At 37.0% G+C, this 23,898-nt stretch overlaps 2 protein-coding genes across 8 annotated transcripts in view; one reads left to right on the plus strand and one right to left on the minus strand.

The window, feature by feature from the left end:
- Window positions 1-6: 6 nt before the first annotated feature.
- On the plus strand, window positions 7-23,264 carry FAM229B (family with sequence similarity 229 member B). Of its 4 annotated transcripts, XR_010836262.1 has the most exons (6): window positions 7-129; window positions 8,507-8,666; window positions 10,356-10,494; window positions 11,657-11,842; window positions 22,081-22,135; window positions 22,927-23,264. XR_010836262.1 is itself a non-coding variant. In XM_067011680.1 (4 exons), exons 3-4 carry the CDS (start codon window positions 10,370-10,372, stop codon window positions 11,772-11,774), a joined length of 243 nt encoding a protein of 80 aa, XP_066867781.1. In that variant the 5' UTR covers window positions 7-129; window positions 8,507-8,666; window positions 10,356-10,369; the 3' UTR covers window positions 11,775-11,879. The 4 variants fall into 4 exon arrangements, 2 of the variants coding, with proteins under 2 accessions (XP_066867781.1, XP_058939288.1); XR_010836263.1 differs by lacking the exon at window positions 22,081-22,135; XM_067011680.1 differs by lacking the exons at window positions 22,081-22,135; window positions 22,927-23,264 and having other exon boundaries at window positions 11,657-11,879.
- LAMA4 (laminin subunit alpha 4) overlaps window positions 19,635-23,898 on the minus strand; it is a 152,149-nt gene continuing 147,885 nt past the window's right edge. For all 4 annotated transcript variants that reach the window (XM_059082890.2, XM_067011675.1, XM_059082889.2 and 1 more), the window contains exon 39: window positions 19,635-20,102. In XM_059082890.2, the coding sequence (XP_058938873.1) occupies window positions 19,957-20,102 (146 nt within the window). In that variant the 3' untranslated portion in view covers window positions 19,635-19,956. The remainder of the gene's footprint in view (window positions 20,103-23,898) is intronic.

A 23,898-nucleotide genomic window follows, 5' to 3' on the forward strand; every position in this document is an offset into this window, starting at 1 on the left:
CGTCCGAAGGCCGCGCAAGTGCACTTGCGTCTCACCGTTACCATAGCGACTAGTCCTCTCGACTGCAGATCTTCGCCGCCCTGTAAACATCTGAGCAACTGCAGCTCCGGAGGCCGGGGTCACTGGCGGGTAACTAGAGTTTAGCGTGGGATTTTAAAACGTGTGTCTTTAAAGCTGTTTATGATCTATCAGAGGTTCAGTGTTCGTTTACAGTCTCAATACCTGGGGCGGCGGGTCATATTCCGTTCATTCCGATTCCTCCGGCCGCTGCGTTAATCTATTCAAGAAGTCCTTTGTTCTAATAGAAAACAATGTAGGTGAGCACAAAGAAACCCCAGACAAATAGACGTGTCAGGGTACAACCGAAACTAGGTGGTTATACAGATTGACAAAAATGACGCTTCAGTAGCCCAACCAGTGTATGTTGAAGCTGTATGCTCCCAACATTAACTTCTAGGCCCTCTGCAGGACTCAAAAGAAATTAAGACATAGATCTAGCTCCAGAAGGCTTACAATCTGATTGAAGATACACACGAAATACTCGAGAACGTGGATAAGTAAATAGAAGTCTGATGGAAGAGATGAAATTAAAACTAGGCATTTTATTTATGTACAGTGTTTAGGTGGGACAAAGGAGGAGGAGATTGAAAAATCAGGTATTCCTGAAAACGACCAACTCCAAAAATTTTCAAACATTGAAAAATACTGTAAACTCTTATTGATTAATTTAGACCAGATTTCAATTAACTCAAGCACTTCTTTCATAAAGTTAATATTTTCCACAAAAATTCTGAGGAACTACCAAATACTAGGAAGCCTCCCCCCACCAAAAAAAGTTAAAATTACATGTGCAACTAATGTGTGGTAATAGGAATTGTAATATTTGATTGTTTGGAACACCTTATTCCCCTACCAATACCAATAATAATTGTTGCTATATCTCTGATATCTGGTAAGTTTGAAGTTGCAATGGGTGGTTTATGAGTCTGAGGCTTTCTCACATTTCCATTTAGATGTTTTTCACCTTATTACTCACATATCTTATGAGTAATAGGTGACTTTTAGTCAAGAATTTTTTGCATTTGCTGGATTTTACTCTTAACTGCTTATTAGTGAGCATCGAGTCAGTGTTAGAGGTGCAGTCAGGTTCCCCTAACACTTCACTTAGGTCTTAACATTAAAGTCCTAAGGTCTGGGGCTTCTAAAATTTGTAAAGCTTGGTCCAGTTTGTGAGTAGATCTGTATCTGTGAGCTATGGTGCCAGCTCATCTGGTATTCTGGCCTCTGCAGAGCTCTACCCTTCATGCTGTGGTTAGGTCCTAGTCATGACTCCCTAGAGGTCATACATGGGAACAGAAATTAAGAAAGTTAATTAAGAAAGTTCTAACAAGTCTCATTAAAAACTTCAGTCTGGGGAGAATCAGACTGAGAGGAAATTCTGCTTGAGAGTCAAGGTAGAACCTTACCTACCAGCCACTTCAGGACTTAAGTAGAAGCAGAAAAAACATTTTAGAGTTTATACTTTCCAGGAGTCCACCTTGAAGTCATATATCTGAACATATCCTAAAGTTGAATGCACGCCTATTTAGATGGACTGAGACCTCATTTAAAATATTCAACAAACTTTCAGAACCGCAAGCAGAAAGCAGGCCACCCAGAAGGCTACACACAGCTCTCATGGAATCTCTCTGATACACCTCCTCTGATAAAAACACAATGAAAAAGAAAATATGATTTACGTTTCAAACTCTATCTGTGAGTGGAAGAGCAGATTTCAGATAAGTAGGAAAAAAGTCAAGGAGAATTTACCCACAGAATAGCAGAGTATGGTAGATTGGAGTATTGTTCTGAATTCTTTACTCTCTCCCTTTGCACATGACTCTGCAGTACCTCCTGGAATGGGGGTGGGTAGGCAGAGTATACGTCTTCGTCCTATTGGTCAGGCTTTGTCAGGTGACTTGCTTTGGCCGGTGGAATGATACCAGGTATGAAAGGTTTTAGGTGTGCTTGCATGCTTTTTGCCTCTTGGTCTTTGCTATTTTTCGTAAGAAAAACTACCTCAGGTGACTGCTGTTTCCAAAATGATGAAGACCATGTGGATCAGATCTGAATCTGCATCTCATCTGAAATGTGGAGTACTGCTAATCCTAGCCAAACCCAGGAGAGGCAAGTGGAGACCAGCTGAACAGCAGGCTCTCCACAGTCTTAACAAGAAAAAGGTTTTTGGTTAAAGTTTTGAGATTTTGGGGTGCAATAGTATTGGAGCAATAGCTGTCTAACACACCAAGCAAATAGATTGGGCAAAATTTTATGTGTTAAATGTGAGCAAGAGAAAAACATCATTGAAAATTATGCATACTATTCCTGTAAAAGGAAGGATGGAAGGAAAATAGCATGTAAAAGATGAATGAAGTACATGACCTGTAAAACTTAACCTAAGGGGAAAAAAGAAAATTCATATAATTTTTGTGCTGTAGAGGAACTTACTAATAATAAGAATATGAATTTGGTAGTACAGGAACTTAAAGACAAGATGCTAAAATAATGTATTGAAAGCTAAGTCTTGCCTTGTTTTTTTCACTACTATATCCTTAGTACTTAGAACTTTGCCTGGTGCACTATAGGTAATCAATAAATATTTGGTGAATAAATGAACTAAAATGGAAATAAATGAGAAAGGAAACTAAAGTCCAAAACATGTTAAACGACTAATGAATAATTAGAAGCACAGAGAAGCTGACTAGAGAGCTGAAAATCAAATTACTGATTAGAAGAAAGGCTTGAGATAATCACAGAGAATACTGAGGCAAAGGACAAAGGTATAAAAGCTCTTGGAAGATAATATATGTGAAAGAGATAAAGATGGTTCAACATAAGATTAATAAGTGCCCCTGAAATAGAGAACACAGCAAATTGAAGAAGAAATGTTCTTATTGGTATAAAAAATAATAAAGGAGGAAAAATCTATAGATTAAAAGCATATACCATGTTACATGGAATAATTTCTATAAACAGTCAACACTAAGGGATATATCCTGATTCAGTTACTCAGTTTTCAGAATAAAGAAAGAATTCTTTAGGTACACAGGCAAGAAACAAAAGTTGGGGGGCGGCATGGAGAAAAAACAATTAGGCTCCTTTAGATTCATCTATAGTACATTTAGTACTGGACGACATTACAAAGATCCTACAAATTTCTGAGAAGGAATAAAATGTGTTCCAAGAAAAATATACTGTGGCTTTCAAAGTTGTCATTTAAATATACTTTGAATTTGTGGGCACTCTATCAATTTTTATTCCTGCTTGCACACTGCATTTCTGAGCCCATCTCTTTGTCATATAACTTGACAAGCACAGCCAACAGCAGCTAACATGTTATTGACATTCTGTCTTCCAACCTCTTCACCTAGCATTCACCAGCAAATCATCTGCTTTCTAGGTTATCACAGAGTTTTACAAAGATTTTTCCAATAGGTGTGCCACTGAATAACATAGACAACTATCCTCTCAGTTTCCAATAACAATTATCTTGACACTTGCTGCTTGACCACTATTCTGGTGACTTATATTTTATGTTTTTGTTATGGCAGTACCTAAGTCTGGACCTAAGTCTGTATAAGTCAGGATAAGTTTTATTATGCTGTGGTAACAGCCAACCTCCAAATCTCAGTGGTGTAAAACAACAGTTGTTTATTTTTTGCACATGATACATGTCCATTGGAGGGGGGATTCTGGTGGCTATTCTTTATGTTATCTTCACCCTGGCACCCAAGTTGCTGAGCTACCACTATTGGATAATTCCTGGGTTTTATGGCAAAGAGAAAGACAACTCAGGAGGGTCTTGTACTGCAATTAATGGCTGCTGTTAATTCACTGCCAAAACTAGTCACATGGGCTCCAAGTAATCATAAGGGAACCAAGAATTACAATTTCTGGAAGACAGAAAGCCAGAAATATTTGATGAACAATATTTGTAAGTGCATCACAAGCACTCGTGCTCTCAAACATGACACCAAAACTCAGTATCTGTGCTAGGCAGCCTCTCAGATGGTACCCAGTGATTTCTGCCTCCTATTTTTTTTTGAACTTCTCTACAGATGATCTGCCTTCTATTTTTGTGTAATCACCTCCCATTGAGTCTGGGCTGGACCTAGTGGTTTCTTTCTAATGAATAGCATCCAAACACAGCCCAGCAGCCATCCTGAGTTGGGGAGACAGAGGAACAAAGACAAGAATGACAGCAGACTTTCTTGTTGGAAACAATGCAAGCCAAAAAACACTGTAGAAGAATATTTAAAGTCCTTAAAAAAATACCCCACAAAATTGTTGACCTAGGATTCTATACCCAGCAAAAAGAATGTTCAAAAATGAAGACTAAGTAAAAACATTCTAAAGGTGAATGAATTAATCACCAGAAGTCCAAAACTTAAATGAAAACCTTCAGATAAAAGGAAAATTTTGTTGGATGGAAATCTGGACCTACTCAAGGGGATAACACTGAAAATGATAAATATGTGGGTAGATATAAAAGACTTCTCTTGAAAAATTTCCTAAAGAGATGATTGCTTATAGAACTAATAATAATGTGCTGTGGGGTTTATGGTATACGTAGATGTAAAGTACATGACAACAAAGTAATACAGGGTGTCAGAGGGGAAATAGAATATATTCTTGTAATGTTCTTGTGTTGGAAGTGGTATAATGTTATTGAAGGCAAACTGAAAAGTTAAAGATGTATACCATAAACCCTAAAGTAACCCAAAGCAAAGCAAAACAAAACAACATGTGAGGTTGTATAGCAATAAACCAATAATGGAGATAAGATAGATTCATAAAATATATCCAGCTGTTTCAAAAGTACAGAATAAGAACAAAAGGGGAACAAAAACTGATGGCACAAATAGAGTACAAATAGTAAGAAGGCAGATTTACATTCAGTCATATCTATTGCATTACATGTAAATATAATCAAAACACCCTAATTTAAAAGTCAGAGATCATCAGAGTAGATTTGTAAAAAGCAAAACTCAGCTATATACTGTTTATAAGAAAGCTACATCAGGGCTTCCCTGGTGGCTCAGTGGTTGAGTATCCACCTGCCAGTGCAGGGGACACGGGTTTGATCCCTGGTCCGGAAAGATCCTGCATGCTGCGGAGCAGCTAAGCCCCTGCGCCACAACTACTGAACCCACATGCCACAACTGCTGAAGCCTGTGCGCCTAGAGCCTGTGCTCTGCAACAGGAGAAGCCACCACAATGAGAAGCCCGTGAACTGCAATGAAGAGTAGCTCCCACTCGCTGCAACCAGAGAAAAGCTGGCGTGCAGCAACAAAGACCTAACGCAGCCAGAAACAATAAATAAATAAAATAAAATAACAAAATAAAAAAAGAAAGAAAGCTACATCAAATATAAAGTTTGAAACTAAAAATATAGGAACATTATACGAACACTAACAAATACAAAGTAGCTATATAAATTTCAGACAAAGTAGAGCAAAGAATACTACTAAGGATAAAGAAAGATTTTATAATAATAAAAATATAAATTCATCAAGAGTACATAATGCTAATAAAAATTTATGTACCTAATGAGTTTCAAAATACATGAAGCAAACACTGGCAGAATAGAAAAGAGAAACATAATTATAGTTGGAGATTGCAACATCTTTATTTCAATAATTGATAAGTATACAGAGAATGAGTAAGAATGCAGAAGACTTGCACAACTCTGTCAACCAATTACATGTGTAGAATACGTCACCCAACAACAGCAGGATACACATTCTTTTCAAGTGTACATGGAACATTTACCAAGATAGTCCTTATTCAGGTCTCAATAAATTTAAAAGAATTAACATAATACAAAGAATGTTCTCTGTTAACAATGAAATCTAAGAAATCACTAACAGAGAAATAGCTGGAATATTCCCAAATATTTGAAAACAAAATATCATAGTTCTAAATAACCCATTGGTCAAAGAAGAAACCAAAAAGGAAAATTTTAACTGAAGGAAATGAAAATAACAAAATTTCAAAATTTGTGAAATGAAGCTAAAGTACTGCTTTGATGGATGGAGGTTTATAGAATTAAATACTTATGTTAAGAAGATCAAATCAATGACCTAAGCTTTCATTTTAAGAAACTAGACGAAGAAAAGTAAATTAAACCCAAAGTAAACAGGAAAAAGGGAAATACTAAAGATTGGAGTTGAAATCGAATAAATAGAAAACAAAATTAATAGAGGAAAAAAATCACAGAAACCTAAATATGTTTCCCAGGAGATTAAAATTCTTTTGTGGGCTCCCTTGCTCATGAGATAAAGTCTAAAATCTTTAACTTGGGTTCATGTTCCTGCTTGATTTAGCCTCTACTTATTCTCTCTGACCTGGTTTCTTTTTTATTTTCTCTGCTGTGGTTATGCTGGCTTTTCAGATTTTCTGTTGTCCTTTCTACTGGCACAGGACCATTGAACATGCTGTTTCCTCTGTTTGCCCCCTTCCCAACTGTCTCAGTGTCTTTGCTTTGTACCCATTTCTACCTAGTTAATGCCTGCTCGTCCTTTAGATTTAGTGCTAATCTAGAGCATACCCTACCCTAACCTGAAAACTCCATTAGGGCAGACACTGTATTTGTTTTGCTCAATACTTTACCTTCAGTACTTAACACATGCCTTGCTTATGGTGGATTATCAGAAAATATTTGTGGTATGAATAAAGTAATTCTAATAATGGATATTTTCTTAGGATATGTCCAGTTCAAACACTCTTTTTCTATATCTCATGAATCAATATCCTGAAGATTGAAAGATCACTATTCTTGTGCGTATGAGAATTAAGAGAGAGTATTTAGAGATTTCACCATTTTTTTTTTCACTATTTATACTTCACCTATTCATCCATTCCCCTGTGAAGATCTGCTATAGAGTCAAGTTTATTTTGTCTTCTAATGTATATACTCTAGTGCTGGATAGTTCCATCATTAAGGCTTCTTTTTGGTTTGTCTCACTGTATCATCCATATTAAAGAAGAACCTTGGCACAACTTGTGCCAAATAAACTAGTTTAAAATGATGGTAAATTGGGGGAATTTAAGAATATTTCACATGCAAATACTTCACTTTGCAGCTTAAAGATAGTATATCAGTGATTAAAAAGTGAAATCAATGCCTCAACACTCTGATTGAAATCTTGTACCCCAGCTGTTGGCTCTTCATTCCTCAAAACAACTCTATGATGTAGGAATTAATACCATTTTACAAACTTTTAGTGACTTGCTCAGTCTCAGAGTTAACACAGTGTTCGAATTTAAACCTAACTCGGAGGTGCTAGCCCACCGTTTTCGCACTGCCACCCACACAGAAAATTCAAGCTATTAAAAAAATGTTGCCATACTAAGCATCAAATGTTTAGGTCCTGGTGATATATTAGCTAACCATGACCAGCAATTATTTCAGTTTGTCTGACTGTGACGCAGTCAGTTAAATGATTTCTCTAAGCTAAGATTGTGATCAGCTCTTCACAGATAACACCCTAGTAAGACAGAGAAGGTAGAGTTCAGCTTTTATCTAACATCAACTTAATTATATAAAATGCTAATTTCCTATTACATAAAGCATATAAAAACAGAACAGTGGGAACTTAGCATAAAATATAGGTAGTAAAAAAGATTTTCATTAAATGTGAAAAATGCTCATTAACATTTAATAGTTCAGTCATCAGCTAAGAAAACTGAAAAAAAATTGATTAGCTGGAGAGTAATGTTCTGGCTTAAGAGTTAAACTTAAGTATTACATTCAGTGAGGTAAGCTGTTGATATAGAACTGGGAGAGAAAGGGCAGTCCAGAAGATAAATTTCAGCTTGTTGTTGGAACTACAAATTGAGACATTTTATGCTGTAGCAGGGAGGGAACTATATGAAAGAAACTCTGATGTCATAATTCCTGGGTGTCACTGGGATATTTTATCATCATTCATTTGGTGAAGATGGTATAAATGGAGGAGAACTCAGGGCCCAGGGAACAGAATAGAGAGGACAGTATAAGGTGTATTCTTCCTTTCTCATTATTCCTGTCACTTGGGAATTTTAAGCCTCTTTTGAGGAAACAGGAGAGAAGAGGTAGTCCAGGCATTAGAGAGAGGGTTTAGGGAGTCCTACATAGGAAGAACGATAAAGAAATTTTGTAAAGGTGCAGTTTGAGGCTTTTGGCATGGGATGAGGACATGGCTAGATTGGATTAATTTGGGTTATTAGTTAAGGGAAAGTCTAGAAGACAAAGGTAATGAGAATAGGATATAAAGTGAGGAGAATCTTGTGATTTTGTGCAGATTGATTAGACTGTCGGTTTAGAATACAGATAAAGTAATTCATAGATTAAAATATTTAATGTTGGAAAATAAACAAGGCAATGACAACAAGAATAAAACCTTCACACAAACTTTAGAGACAATTTTTTAGCTAGATTTCAGCTTGTTGCTGGAGGTATGAACCGTGATATTTTATTTGTTAGCAGGTAGGAAACTATGTTAAAGAATCTTCTGGTGTCACAATTTCTGGGTGTCTCTGGAACATTTGATCATCATTCCTTTGGCAATTCCAGCCTTCTCTGGAAGGTCAGTAGAAGCAATTGATTTATTCACCTCTACAGGAATCAGACTCCGCCTATTTTGGTAAGTCTGTGTATCCTTGATCAAGTTAGCTGAAGCTTAATACTTACATATGATAGCTAGTTATACTAAACCATAGTTTTTACTATGGTTTTACTAACTTGTCATTGAGAATAACACTTTTTTCTTTGATAATGGACACACAGTTTATAAAAACTATTATATAATATTCAAATTCCAAAACTTTTAATAACTTAGTTTTATTATTACCACAATAAAAACTTACTTATTAGACATAAAATACTGCACTAGGCATAAGAAACAGTTATAAGACATTTTTCATTTTTCCTGCCCTTTGCTGAAGACATGTAAATTTATACAAGATAGAGCTATTAATTACCCACTGTGTCCCAGACACTGTTCTAGGTATTAAAGATTTAATCAATGGTGACAAATACAGATATGGAATGGGAGTGGGGAGGACAATGATTAAGCAGAAACATTTACAAAAAAATTAGAGCACTGGTTCTCAACAGGGGGAGATTTTTCTCCCCTTTTCTACCAAGTGATATTTGGCAATGTCTGGAGATATTTTTGTCGCAACTTTGGGGTGGGGTGCTATTGGCATGTGAGTGAGTGAGTGGAGGCCTTGGATGCTGCAAAACTTCCTACAATGCACAGGACAGTCTCCTCCCTCCTAAACAAAAAATTATATGACCCTAAATGTCAGTAGTGTCAGAGTTGAGAAATCCTGAATTAGAGTGATGATAACTGTTATAAAGCAGAAGTAGAGTGCTAAGAAAACATAATGGAGGAGTTATAAAAATCTCCAAGAAAGTGAAATTTAAATTCAGACTTAATGAATGAGTTGGCCCTAACAACTAAAGAGTGGGAGCAGTGAGGTGGGGAAGAATTCCAAGCAGAGGCAACAGTAGGCAGTGAGGAGCTTATTTTGTGTAGTTGTGTGTGTATCATATATATCATATGTATCTCATATATATACATTACATTGTATATGTGTATGTATATCTTTAATCATGCTCAGTAGTATCTATTGAGTAATAGCAGTTAACATTTATTGAGCCTGTACTACATGTTAGGCACTGCATTTCACATGTATTACTTTATTTAATCCCCATTATTACCCTGGAGGTAGATAATATTATTAAGCTCAGTTTATCTTTGAGAAGCATACTTAGTTAAGTACCTTGCCTAAGATCACATAGTTGGGAAGAGCCAGAGCCAGGATTTGACTCCAGGTCAGTCCAGCTTTTCCAAGGCACTTTCTTAACTAATGCACTGTAAGTGTAGAGAGGCAGGGGTTAACAAATAATCACCAGGAAGAGAAGGAATAGCTGTAGATATCAGGCAGATGTGAAACTCCTGTACTTCAAAGGAAGACAAGGGTTTAGACAGGCAGAGAGGCAGTGGGAGCTCAAGCTTGGCAGTTGCCATATAACCATTCAAAGGGAAACAGTTTTTTTTCACATAACATAAATGGACTTCAGTTATGTTAACCATAGGGCACAGTTTACTTTATCATCTAGTGGCTATTTTATATTTGCTCAAGACTTAAAATTGTATATAAGGGAGAGTTGTATAATAGAGTATTTATGTACTTTTATAGATATTTAAATATGTTGTTTTCAGAATGTTTCTATATGCCTATAGCAAAATTAATATTAAGAATTTCAAAGAAGTATTTGAAAACAACTCACCCCTCCTCTCCATTATTTTAACTTTCTAATCTAGGTTTTCAATGAATTATGCCTTTTTGGTTTGGGACCCAGCCAAGGAGGTTTCCAATGGAAGGGGGAGATCCTTCAGTTGGGCTGGAGCCTGCGCTGAGCTCCAGTGCTTCCTGTAATGGGAAAGAGATGTTACTAACCAGGTAAAAAGTCTTCTTGTCCTAACAACTGAGGAGATGTGTAATGGCTGTCATCAATGCAAGCTTTAGCTGACAGTTAGTAAGAAAGAAGCCTAGGAGTATTGCTGTTATTAAATTAGTATTACCAGTGCCTAGGTTTTCTTAGCATAGAGTCTGTATGTTGTAAGTCTGAATGATAAACCAATTTTGGGGGATAATATTTAGCTAGTTTTTTGTTAATAGTTTCAAGATTGTATAACATTCAATCAAATAAGCAAAGCCTTTAGTGCTATTGTGTGCAGGGCACTGTGCTAGGCATAAGGCTACAAAATATGAAAAAGACTCAGACCTCAGAATCAGTGTCACTTTGGCTTTGACTTGACCTTTGTCAGAAGGAGAGTGCTATAGAGGTGAAGATTCTATTTTTGCAAAATTGAAGAAAACTATAATAGGATTTATTCCACTATTCTGTTTACCATAGTACATTGTTTGATTTCTCATGGCTTGGAATTTTCAGAACACAGATTTAAGCTTAATAAGGTAGGTACTTTAAACATCAGAGTTATTCAAGGATAAAATAGGCTACTTTGGGAAATACTGATCAATAGTCTTTAGAAATGTTTAAGGTTGCGTTATTATTTGATGGGGATGTTGGAAAGGAAATTCAAGCACTAGGTGTATTTTTAGACTAGACGTTATTTAAGGGCTCTTTTAAACCTGAGATCCTATCAACATTTGAATAGTATGTGGAATAATATGTTCGGTTTTATATTTTTCCACAAATATTCTAGTTTTTAAATCACTCAGCTGGAGTGATTTTAAGGTGCATATATGTATGAATTGCCATAGTATTATCACTTATGTTTACAACTATGCACTCTCCCCTGCCCCACTTTTCTTTGCCATTTAGCAATCAATGCATACCTTTCAAAAGAACATCTGGAGGGTTATCTTTGTATTTATAAGTTTCTTTTGATTAAATGTATGCCACAACATTTAACAACAATTTCTTTGCAATGTAAGTCTAAAATGTCTGCCTCATTAGTGCCACTGTGTTATATTTATTTTGTGACATTCAGAGATTTCAAAAAGACTTAAAACAGCTGAATATACACTCAAACTTTGGTTCTCTGAAAAAAATTTCCCTTTTTATATCTAAGTACATGTCATTTGCTCTTTTATTTAGGCAACTCCGAAGATGCCCTGGAAATCATTGCCTAACAATAACTGATGTTCCCATCACTGTCTTTGCAACAATGCGAAAGCCACCTGCACAAAACAGCAAGGAAATGCATCCTAAATAGCATCATTAAGTCTTTTGTAGAGGTTTGACTAGATCAAGGGTAATGGACCAGTATCATCTTATGATCTGGTAAGCAAATAAAAGTTGTGGCACCTTTGGATGGTGACAGTAGTTGAAATATTTACTTTTTGTAGGGAAAAACTGGAATGTAGTCTGTAAACCATGTGTAGTGATAAGACATCAGTTATGTTTGATAGATAAGACAGAATAATATTTCACAATTAGAAAGTGCCTTAGAGATCATCTTGCTCACAGTGGATCATTAATATCAACAATTCACAAGCTTAAGCCACCTTGATTATCAGTCAGGAAGGGCCCATTCTAAATGCTTAATGTGTTTTGGGCTGATTTCCTTTGCTTATTTTGGGGTTGCTACTTAGCTGAATCCTTTCACTTGAATACCCTAAGCCAGTCTGTCTTTCTGTCTTTTGATAATGTTCTGCCCAGGAATGATTATATTGGGTGAGAAATGGAGCCCTGTGGGTTATGCATTTTGAAATAATACCCAAGACTGAAGGAAATTCTTAGTCCCTGGTTAATCTGCAAAGCATATACACTGCTATCATATGGGAGCTCAGGTTATTGGTTAAATTTATTATAATGAGGTCAAGGCTATGATTCTAACCCCTATTTTTCCAGGAAAAATGATGTCTCATCATCACACTATTACCTCAATTCCCAGCCAGTTATCTTGAAATTAGTGTCTACAGTTAGTATTGAGAAATCTCAGATGGATCTTTTTATTCAATTAGACTTAAGGTTCAGTTTTGAGGTGTAGGCCAGCTCTGTTTTTTCTTCTTGTAATAGTTCCAAGAAACTCAGCTTGCTTTCTTTTCCTCTTGATGGTTGCCACCCTTCATCCCATGAAATTTTTTTTTCTCCAGAAGACTGACTTTAGTGTCAGATATAGATTCCCCAATTCTTGTCTACTTTTCTGCTCCTGAATACATATACATACATATATATATATATAAGCCTTTTTAAGTGAAAGGTTTATTAACTTATAATTACATGCACATAGATGCATGTGTGCTACATGAGGTGAAAAGAATTTTCATCAGGGATTTATAAATGGAGAAATTCTGAGAGCTCACAAAGTGCTAGGAGATGTTTGAATTCCAACCAGCCAGAGTAGAAAGACCTTATTGAACCTGTGTGGCATTGAGTAGAGTCCTCAGAAAGGTCATGTCTTAGTAGGAGGTCTAAACTAGCACTAGATTAAAGGTTAATGTATACTAACTTTAACAAAGTTTAAAAATAAGACTTGAGGGAATCAAGATGATCCATGAGTAACTAAATTATTTGCCAAATAAAAATTTAATACTCCTCAAAGGAAGAGAAAAAAATCCATAAAGGAAATTGCCCAAGGCTGAGGAAAGAATCATGGGAAAGGAGAAAGGAGTAATGAAAAATTCCTCAGAGCTCATACAAGGGTGGGAATAATTTGTGATTCAGCCATAGTGGAAAGAGCTTTTAATATATGGAGTAGAGTCCTCAGTGAGATATTGCCTCAGTGGGGGTGGGTTTGGAGTGGAGGACAGCTTTAGACTGAAGGCTGCTCTGGATCTGCCCTAACAAAGCTTAAGAGCAAGAGTGGAAAGGGTCAAACTGATTCCAAGTAACTAAATTTCATCCAAGGAGGGAAAAAAAAACCCTCAAATTTTAAAGAACTACAGTAAAATCCAGCACTAAAGATGTAAAATTCAAAATGATTGGTGTCCAATAAAAAATTACCAGGCATGCAGAAAAGAAGGAAAATGCAGTCCATAGTCAAGAGAATCATTAGTCAATAGAAACAGATTCAGAGTGCTGGATGATAGCATTAGCAGACAAGCTACCATAAGTGTTCAAGTAGTAGATGAAAGCATAATCACAATGAAGAGAGAAATGGAAGGTATAAAATGGACTCAACTGAACTTCTAGTGATGAAAAATACAATATCTGAAATAAAAATATACACTGAATGGGATCAAGAACAGATTATACACTGGAGAAGAAAAGATTAATGAACTTGAAGACATAGATATACAAATTATCCAGAAAGAAATATGAAGAAAAAAAGACTGGAAAAAAGAGCATAAATTTTGTGTTTTAATAGCAAGCAGTCTAACATATATGTAAGTAGCTTCCCAGAAGGAGGAGGGAGAACAATAGAAAAATACTTGAAGAAATAATGGCCACATTTTTTCCAGATTTGATGAAAACTATAAATTCACAGGTCCAAGTAGCTTAACTGACCCCAAAGAAAATAGACATGAATAAAACAAAACAAACAAAAAGCCATATAATTAAATTGTCTAAAAACCAGGGATAAAGAGAACATCTTAAAACCCAATAGAACAAAAGGACACATTCATTCAGAGGAACAACAACAACAAAAAGAATGAGAGCACTTTTAATCAGAAAGCATGCAGGCAAGAAGGCAATGAAGTCATATCTTTAAAGTATCTCTCAAAAACGGTGAAGTAAGGACTTTTCATTACTAGCAGATCAGTACTATAAGACATGTTAAAGGAAGTTTTTTCAGGCAGAAAAAAATGATACTAGATGGAAATTTGTATAAGGAAATAAAGAGCACCAGAAATAGAAAATATGTAGGTAAATATAAAATACTTTTTCTCATTTTTAAACATTTACTTAACAGGCAAATGACTGTTTAAAGCAAAAATAGTAACAATAATTTATATAAAAGTATAATGTATGGTAACAATAGCAAAAAAGACAGGAGGAGGAAAATGGAAGTTTACTTTTGTAAGTGTCTTAGATGATTTATGAAATGGCCTAATAGTATTTGAAGATTGATTGTGATGAGGTAAATATGTAATTGTAAACTTAAGTTTATCTCTAAAAGCAAACAGTAACAAAGAGCTAATACACCACTCAGGGAGATTAAATGGAATAAATATCACTCAATCCTAAAGAAGGCAGGAAAAGAGGAAAAAAAGAACAAAGATAATAGATGTAAACCAAACCATATTGACATTTGCATTAATTACAAAAGGTGTAAACACTTCAATTAAAAGACAGATTATGAGATTAGCTAGAAAAGAGGATGGTGTCTACATGAACCTATGTTAAGAGTCTCATGCTGTACTGATTGAGCTAACTAGGCACTACATGAACCTACTTTAAAAGTATAAAAGTATAAAAATAGATATCCCATGTAAACATTAATCAAAAGGAAGTTGGAGTAGCTATATTAATAATAGACAAGAAGATTTTAGAGCAAGGACTACTACCAGAAATAAAGAGGGACATTTCATGATGATAAAAGGGTCATACAATCTTAAATGTTATGCAGAGCTTCAAAGTACATGAATCAAAAACTGATGGAAAGAACAAATAACTCCACATTTATAGCTTAACATTTTTCGACAACTGGTAGTAGTAGAACAACAGTACAGCAGAATACTATACATTCTTTTCAAGCACACATGGAAAATTTATCAAGAATAGACCATGTTATAGGCAACAAAACAAAGTATGCAGAGTGTGCAAAGTATGTTCCACAACAGAATTAAATTCGAATTCAACAGGAAAATGTCTGGAGACTCTCCAAATATTGGAATACTAAATGAAACACTTTCAAACAACTCATGAATAAAAGAAGAAATTACAGGAGAAATTAGAAAGTATTTTGAACTGAATGAAAATGAAAACAACATATCAAACGCATGGGGTGCAACTAAAGTAGTGCTTAGAATTAAAGTCTTAAATTCTTTCATCAGAAAAGAAGAAATGTAGGGGACTTCTATGGTGGTCCAGTGGTTAGGACTCCAAGCTTCCACTGCAGGGGGCACGGGTTCAAGCCCTGGTTGGGGAACTGAGATCCCCACATGCTGCACGGTGTGGCCAAAAGAAAAAAAAAGAAAAAAGAAATGTCTCAAGTCAATTAATCTAAGCTTTCACCTTAAGAAAGAAGAAAAGATGAGCAAACTAAACCCAAAATAAGCATAAAGAAAGAAATAAGATGAAAAAAATTAATGAAATAAAAGACAAATAATAGAGAATAATCAATGAAACCAAAATCTGGTTCTTTGATAAGACCAATAAAATTGATAACCTCTAGGCAGAATTAACCGGAAAAGACACAGATTACTGATATCAGGAATGAGAGTGGGACTTCACTGCAAATTTTAAACATTAAGAGGATAAATAGAGTTTTTCACTGGTATGAATTCTTTAGTCTTCTAAGGCTTCTACCTTGAATAAATGCCTTCCCATATTCCTTACATTCCTAGGCAGGAGCTTTCTGTAAAGGGAATATTATAAACAGTCTGAGGGCAACCCTGTGGCATCATGCTTTCATAACCTTCCTTTAGGTTGACATCAGCTCACGAATCATCCATCTTTAGACATGTTCATTTGAAAACGTGTTCTCTGAGGTTGCTGATTTAGCTCACTGTAAACTCACTGTGGTCTGGCTGGGCTAGTGAGGGACTCAGTGCTAAGCAGCTACCATCACTACACTTCCTTCCTTGAGGGATTCAGTTGCTATTCTTCTGGTTGGTAGTGTCATGTTACATTCCTCTTCATTGTGAGCCTCTCTGTCACATGATTTGGCAGATTGGCAGGCTTTCACCCTTAAAACTCATCGATGCTCTGCCCACCCCATCCTGCCCCCTAGCAGTATTCTCTGCGAATGGTGTCCTCTGGTGTTGTGAAGTTTATAAATTGAGTGGCCTTATCCATGGTAGCTAATCTTTTCCTCTACTTTTCAGGACTTGAAAGGTTACCAAAGACTTGAGGGAATGCTTCTTGTCTCTCTGATCAGCTATGCCATTTTTTTCCCCTAGTCTTCTCTCCATATCTTCAGGCAAATCAGAGATCCCTGGGGCTCAGGGGAACCCAAGTGGAGAAGTCAGTATCACTTTTTCCTTTCTGAAGATTGCCAGGCACTTTGTAAGTGATTGCCTTGGGAGGTGAGATGAGGGGGTAACTTTTATGGAAACTTGGCCTTCCTGAAATTTACTCAAAGAATATTGAGCATATACCTACATGCCAGGCATTGTTCTACGCTCTTACAGCACATTGGATGACAGACAGAAATTCATGGAACTTACATTCTGGACAGTTGCCTTTATATAGACTCGTGTGTGTGTGTGTGTGTGTGTGTGTGTGTGTGTGTGTGTGTGTGTGTGTGTGTGTGTGTGTGTGTGTGTGTGTGATGTGTATGTACTGTGTTGGCGGCATTGTGGTTTTACATTGCTGGTTATACTGAAATGACTTCTTTGAGCCAGTCCTAAAGAGAAGGGATTGGCTTCACACCTCAAAGTTTGGTGAACCTAAAAGGTATATTTACTGCATTATGGTCCTAAGTTATAGGCTGTAGTCACCAATTAAGGTAAGCAAAGACCCTCCTTAACACCCTCTACTACCATGTTATGTACAAGGAAGTGGGAGCCCAGGGAACAGAAATAGCCCAGTGTCTTCTGAGATGCCCCCTTACAAACTGTGCGCTGAGAACTGAGGTGGTTCTTACTGGACAGAGGGTAGGTGGATATATATTATTCTATGTTTACAGAATGGGAAGTATGTGACTATAAATGTGTATGGTAAACACTTAAAACCATTCTTCTAGGTAAGATCATTTTGGCTTCAGCTATTATTGCTATGGGCTTGATTCTTTCTGTGTTTCCCAATTCACATTTCAAGAGAAAATTTTCAGTTGTTGGAACTCATCTTTTCATACCACCAGACAGTGGGATGTTGTTTCGCTGGAAAGCAATAGGATGGTGCCCTCACCCAATCAGCTGTGGCCATGAGAGGAGGAAGTGGGATACAGGCCCAAATAGGGCTGCTTCTTCAAACTGGGGCTTATGGGAGGCCTCTTGATTTCAAAGGTGCTCTGAACGGGCAGGGGCCATGAATGACAACTAGTCAAAATTACTCTGAACATCCAATATATATTTCTATGTATGAAGTTCCAATATACAATGATTAACTAAAAGAAAGGAAATCATACTTCTTTCTCCCTAGACAGAAGTTGAGAGAAGATGGGGTCCCATCTAAGAACTGAATCAAGCTCTTATAAATGGTAAACTCAAGGTTTCAGAAGGTCATTGTGTGGTTAAGAGGGTCAGCAGATATGGGTCAGTAGATTCTTTCTTGCTGAGCATAAGAATGTGAAATAATAACTGCAAAGAAGTGGCCCTGTAAATTGCAGAGAAGGTAGAAGAATTTTTGTGGCTTTAGTCTGCATATATGTGAGTCTGCATACACACTTGCTGTAGCTACTGGAGGTCCAGCCAGCGTCTGGGCCACTGCTGAGAATGAAGGGCATAGAATGGCCCTCTAGGATGTCTCAGGAAAATCTCTTGGAAAAGAAAATGGCAGGCTGTTTCAGAGCTACTGCCTCCACCTTGGGTCTGTTGTAGGGAGGACTGTGAAGGCTTAGTGTGTTTTAAGCATTGGTCCAATCTGTACTGGTTAAGGCCCTAGACTACTGGATTCAGAGTCTTTAGCTCAGAAGCCACATAGGCTCAGAGGCCATAGCTCTCAGAAGGTTTTGCTTGGTCAGCCCAGTATTTTGCTCTTGTGATTGCTGTTGTTTTAATTTTAATTAGTTACTAACTGAAAAATCAGGCCATTTCAGGCCCCTCAAATTTCACATTTCCAGCTTCTTTTGGAAATTTTGGCCCTTTTGATTTTCTCAGTCAGACCCCACCAGCTTCACTCCTTTATGAAACCTCTCTGGCTGTAGAGGTGGTTGAGTCTGTGACTCTAGCTTTAGAGACCAGTTGAGAGTTGGCCTGAAGGCAGACAGTCCCCTGGGGGCAGGAAGCAAGGGGACAGTCATACTGCCCCTGGAGGCAGGCAGCAGTCCTATTTCCAATTCTGGCTCCTCAGTCTAGCTGAATGACAGCAGGTGAGTTATTTAACCGTTCTAAATCTCAGGCTTCTCATCTGCAAATGCTACCTCATAGGATTAGTGTGATGATCAAGTGAAACCTGCTTTAATTTAGCTTATTGTGGAGGCTGTCACTTAGTAAGTCCTCTATGAATAGATATTAGCTATTTTTGTTGATCTTCATCATTATTAATGTACCTGAGACATGAGGGTAGTAGGGGAATGTAAATAATTACATATATATGTAAGAGATTATTTTATTCCCTTAGTAATTCCTCAAAATACTTTATACTCCCTCCCCATACCCCAAAAGTCACTCCTCTTACGTACCTTCAATCCTGTTTATTTGAGGGTCTGTTTTCTCATTTTGTCTTCATTGTTGATTATCTTTTCATGTATAATTCTTTTATTTCAGTCTCTATATTTTAATATTCTACCAGCTAGTCAAGCCTATTTTTCCTTTCCTAGACTTTATATATATATATATATATACCTAAAAACTGATTATAAAATTTTAGAAATAAGACTAGTTGTGCTGCAGGTATGTGGGGGAAAAAACTTTGAATAAAAGGACTTTTATACTTTTAAGTGGAATTGTATGACTTTGTCTTATTCTCTTTCCTATAATGTCCTCCATGATTCCTACAGAACACACAGTAACAATATCCTACAAGAACCTCCCCTTATGCACAATTTTATTTTTCTTTTAAGGAAGAAAGGAAAAAAAGTAGGCGTTTATTCGATTGAGGCTTTCTTTTTTTTCTCTCCTGGAAACAAATTATATTACCATTTTCTGATAATTTGTTAGAAATTTACTTTATTAAACCTTGATAAAACTAAAATATTCTTGCTATACTGATAGACCAAACAAAAGTGCTAAAAGCAAATCTATAATCTAATTTTAGATTTTATGTAAATTAGTAAATCTTTTCAAATAAAGTATACCAAAGATATTTTGGTATAGGCTGAATGTTATCTTACCTAAATGAAAGATGAATCTGAGAATCTAGCCACGCTTTAAAAATGTGTGCCAGTGTTTATTTAGAATCCCTTCTATTTTATTAGACACAGGAACAGTAATTTCACCAGCAGGAAGTAATACAATACAGGTAAGTTTAACGCTCCTTTGATTGTTATCCATGGCAGACATTTTGGATCCAAGGTGTAAGAATCCAAATAAGAAATAATAAACATCCAGTCCCTGATGATTCATTTAAGTCCTGCTCAACTAGATGAAAGTTTCTACCAAGAGGAAGAACTGCCACTCCTCCTGGCTGGCTTTCTGTTTCTTTCAGTGCTCTAAAGAACTTTGTACTTGAATAGCTCTGCTGTGTCAGGCTGCTGGACAGGAGTTGATGCTCACGGCACCGCTGACCAGGGCTGCTTTACTGAAGCTCACTGGGCGCCCGTCAATCACAAAGTGACGGATGCAGCCTGTGAAGGGTCTGCCAGGGGCCAAGCGTGGTGTCAGTAGAGACTCTGGAAAAAGAAAGAAATGAACACAAAGACTGCAGTTGAGGCATTCCAAGCCCAAATATTACTTTGTGGCAAAAACATACATCATAACCGCTCACATTATCAAGATGATTTACATGTCAAAGACGGAATAAGTAATAATTTATGCATTTTCTCAGAAACACTATCTGCTTTTGAAGTAATATGAACATGTAGTAATTTTTAAGTTTTGCCATGTTTTCCATGATCAAATTTCAGAGTATAATTCAGCTGTGTATTTACCATTGAAATTTACCACTTACAAATAAAGCCTCAGCAGTGAATTTTTGGGATCTACGTATGCTTTTTAGAGTTAATTTCACCTGGGCCTCACTTATTTTGTGTGCTTTACTGAGACAGGGGAAAGAAAATTTAGCTTCCAAACTCTTCTTGGAATTGGTTAATGTTTCTGTTTAATTTGTATCATTACCCTTCATCCTTAATCCTCCACATTTTTGCCAAGCTCATAAAATATAATGAGAAAATAATGAATTCAAATAAACTAAATTTTAATTTTTCTGAGCTCAGGGCTTAAGAACTATAAATAGGATAATGATAACTAGCCTAGTCTTTGTGTGGATACAGGTGCCCTGGGGTATGCCAGGGGAATTTTCTCCCATTATCTTAATTAGAGATCTAAAAGAAGCCTTGATGCTTATTAATTGTACAGACACAATTAAATGTGTTGAGATGATAGAAGCAATATAATTTAAAGCAATTTAGAGAGCTTAGAAATATCATGAAATTAAAATCCATTTAGTGAAAGCTTATTATTATGTACAAAACAGCTATGTGAGCAGTAGCAGATAAAAGATGGAAAACACTTAGAAATCAGTAACTCAGGAGGGAAGATAAAAAGGACAGCAAATTAAATACCATCAAGCAGCTGTAATACATTTTCCAAGCAATGTAGATTAAGAATATGCAGAAGCTTTGTATTGAAAATAAATCATGGAAATAACACTTCATATTTAGAATGATAATTATCAAGTCTTAGATTTGGAATAGGGACTAAGAGATCAATTCCCTTTGTCTCTAGATTAGTATGACTATATATATTCTTCAAGCCTGTTCAGTGTACTTCATCATCAGAATAAAGATGAACAGGAAAGAACGTAAGGGGTAGAAGCATCTATTTCTTCTGTTCATTTTGGATACTAGTTTTAGAACATGGATTTTGATTCTGCCCAAGCTTACCACCCTTTGATTCATGGGGGACAAATTCTAGAGGAAATAGTTCATGTAGAAATTATGGTCTGCATAATTCCCTACACAATTTATTGCAGTAGTGACACTAAAGTGCCCCAGAACCCTAAGTAATTGATTGATAAAATCAGCACGATTTTTTTTTTGCGGTACGCGGGCCTCTCACTGCTGTGGCCTCTCCCGTTGTGGAGCACAGGCTCCAGATGCGCAGGCTCAGCGGCCACGGCTCACGGGCCCAGCCGCTCTGCGGCATGTGGGATCTTCCCGGACCGGGGCACGAACCCGTGTCCCCTGCATCGGCAGGCGGACTCTCAACCACTGCGCCACCAGGGAAGCCCTCAACACATGATTTTAAGGGCAAACATTCCGCAGGTTGAAAGCTTGACTATATACAGAATAATGCAGGATCTTCAGTAGAGGAATGAATGGTCCTTAACTCAGAAAATTAACTTCTAATTTTGATTTTTAAATCATACAATGAAGTTGAATTTTCTGGTATAAAATTCATTGAATTTCAATGAATTAACTTTTTATTGATAGAAACAATGTGTTACCAGAGTTCTGCCTGGTATAAGAGAGCTGGTTGGGATTCTAAGAGATTTCAGTGCATATAGGGGTTTTGTTTATGCCTAATTTCCTTTAGTTATTCTTTTTCATGCCCCAGTTTCTGATGTGATTTTAGTGGAATTAATCTCGAACAGCTCAAAATTATGTGATTAATGATGTTCAGCTTAAATTATAATTGCTTCTGTTCTAGGCTTGCTGGCATGATTCGTAGATGGAATTAAAAGCTGCAGTGGTGCAGTGGGCTGGTGGGTATGCCTTGCTAGTTCCTGTGTGCTGGCTCATTAGCTAAAATTTGCTATTCATTGCATGTCTCAGGCAGGTAGAATTTGGCTTCAGTTATATCTTGCCCACCCAGTCTGTAGAGCTTAGCAAGTCTTATAGTGAGAGATGATGGCAGTGTGTAATGCTGGGATGAGACTCTGAAAACAAACACAAATCAGAGAGACAATTGTATGTTTGATATAGTAAGCACTGTGGGTGCAAAGTAAAGAACAAATACCATAACTTCCATGAGTCCACGCTTGTTTTGTTCATCTCCTGGAGCCTAGCACAGTGCTTAACAGACACTCAATACATATTTGTTGTGTGTCGAAGTCGTGTTCTCTGGCAGCAAGGAGTGTACAATTTAGCTTCAACAATATTCTGCAGTAAGTGCCACAAAGGTGGTATGCATAGCACACTCTAGGGGGAGGGGGGCATGTGTGTAAGAAGTCTGAGCTGGATCCTCAAGGTCACTAGGAGTAAAGTTGGGGGAAGAGTGGGAGAAGTTCCTTGAAAAGGTACTAGGGGAGGCAAGAAAGAAGAACATCTTCCAGAAACTGATGCCTTGTGCACTTGTGCAAAGGCCTGGAGCAAAGAGACCATCATTGAACATCCAGAGAACTGCAAGTCCCAGAAGGTAGGGGGAGGCCCCAGAGGCAGGGGCAAGGCGGGGGTGGAGGGGGAAGATGATCAGGACCTTGCATGCCAGGCTGACTTTGATCCTGTAGGCCCTTGGGCACCTGTGAAATATTTTAAACTATGTTGTGATTTCCAGGAAGAAAGCAATGTGCAGAAATGGAGGAACTGATAGGACACATCTTCCACACTGTACCTGCATGAAGTGCAATGTGGTCTTTGCCAGTATTTCTTTCAGAACCGAAGCCTGGAGCAGGAGGAGAGGACTGAGAAATGGAGATGGGAGTCGATAGTGGAAGTAAAGGAGAAGAAGGGTTGCTTTTTCAGGGTCTCAAATGTTTCATCAGTGAGTTACTGTTATTGTCTATACTGGTATTTGAAAAATTCATATTACAAAGCAGAAGAGTGCTTTGGAGAGTGAAATTAAGAAAACACTCCCATTTACCACTGCAACAAAAAGAATAAAATATCTAGGAATAAACCTACCTAAGGAGACAAAAGACTTGTATGCAGAAAACTATAAGACACTGATGAAAGAAATTAAAGATGATACAATTAGGTGGAGAAATATACCATGTTCTTGGATTGGAAGAATCAACATTGTGAAAATGACTATACTACCCAAAGCAATCTACAGATTCAATGCAATCCCTATCAAATTACCACTGGCATTTTTTACAGAACTAGAACAAAAAATTTCACAATTTGTATGGAAACACAAAAGACCCCGAATAGCCAAAGCAATCTTGAGAACGAGAAATGGAGCTGGAGGAATTAGGCTCCCTGACTTCAGACTCTACTACAAGGCTACAGTAATCAAGACAATATGGTACTGGCACAAAAACAGAAATATAGATCAATGGAACAGGATAGAGAGCCCAGAGATAAACCCACACACATATGGTCACCTTATCTTTGATAAAGGAGGGAAGGATATACAGTGGAGAAAAGACAGCCTCTTCAATAAGTGGTGCTGGGAAAACTGGACAGCTACATGTAAAAGTATGAAATTAGAACAATCCCTAACACCACACACAAAAATAAACTCAAAATGGGTTAAAGACCTAAATGTAAGGCCAGACACTATCAAACTCTTAGAGGAAAACATAGG

The sequence above is a fragment of the Kogia breviceps genome, chromosome 13, assembly GCF_026419965.1.
Source record: "Kogia breviceps isolate mKogBre1 chromosome 13, mKogBre1 haplotype 1, whole genome shotgun sequence".
NCBI classification, from domain to species: domain Eukaryota; kingdom Metazoa; phylum Chordata; class Mammalia; order Artiodactyla; family Physeteridae; genus Kogia; species Kogia breviceps.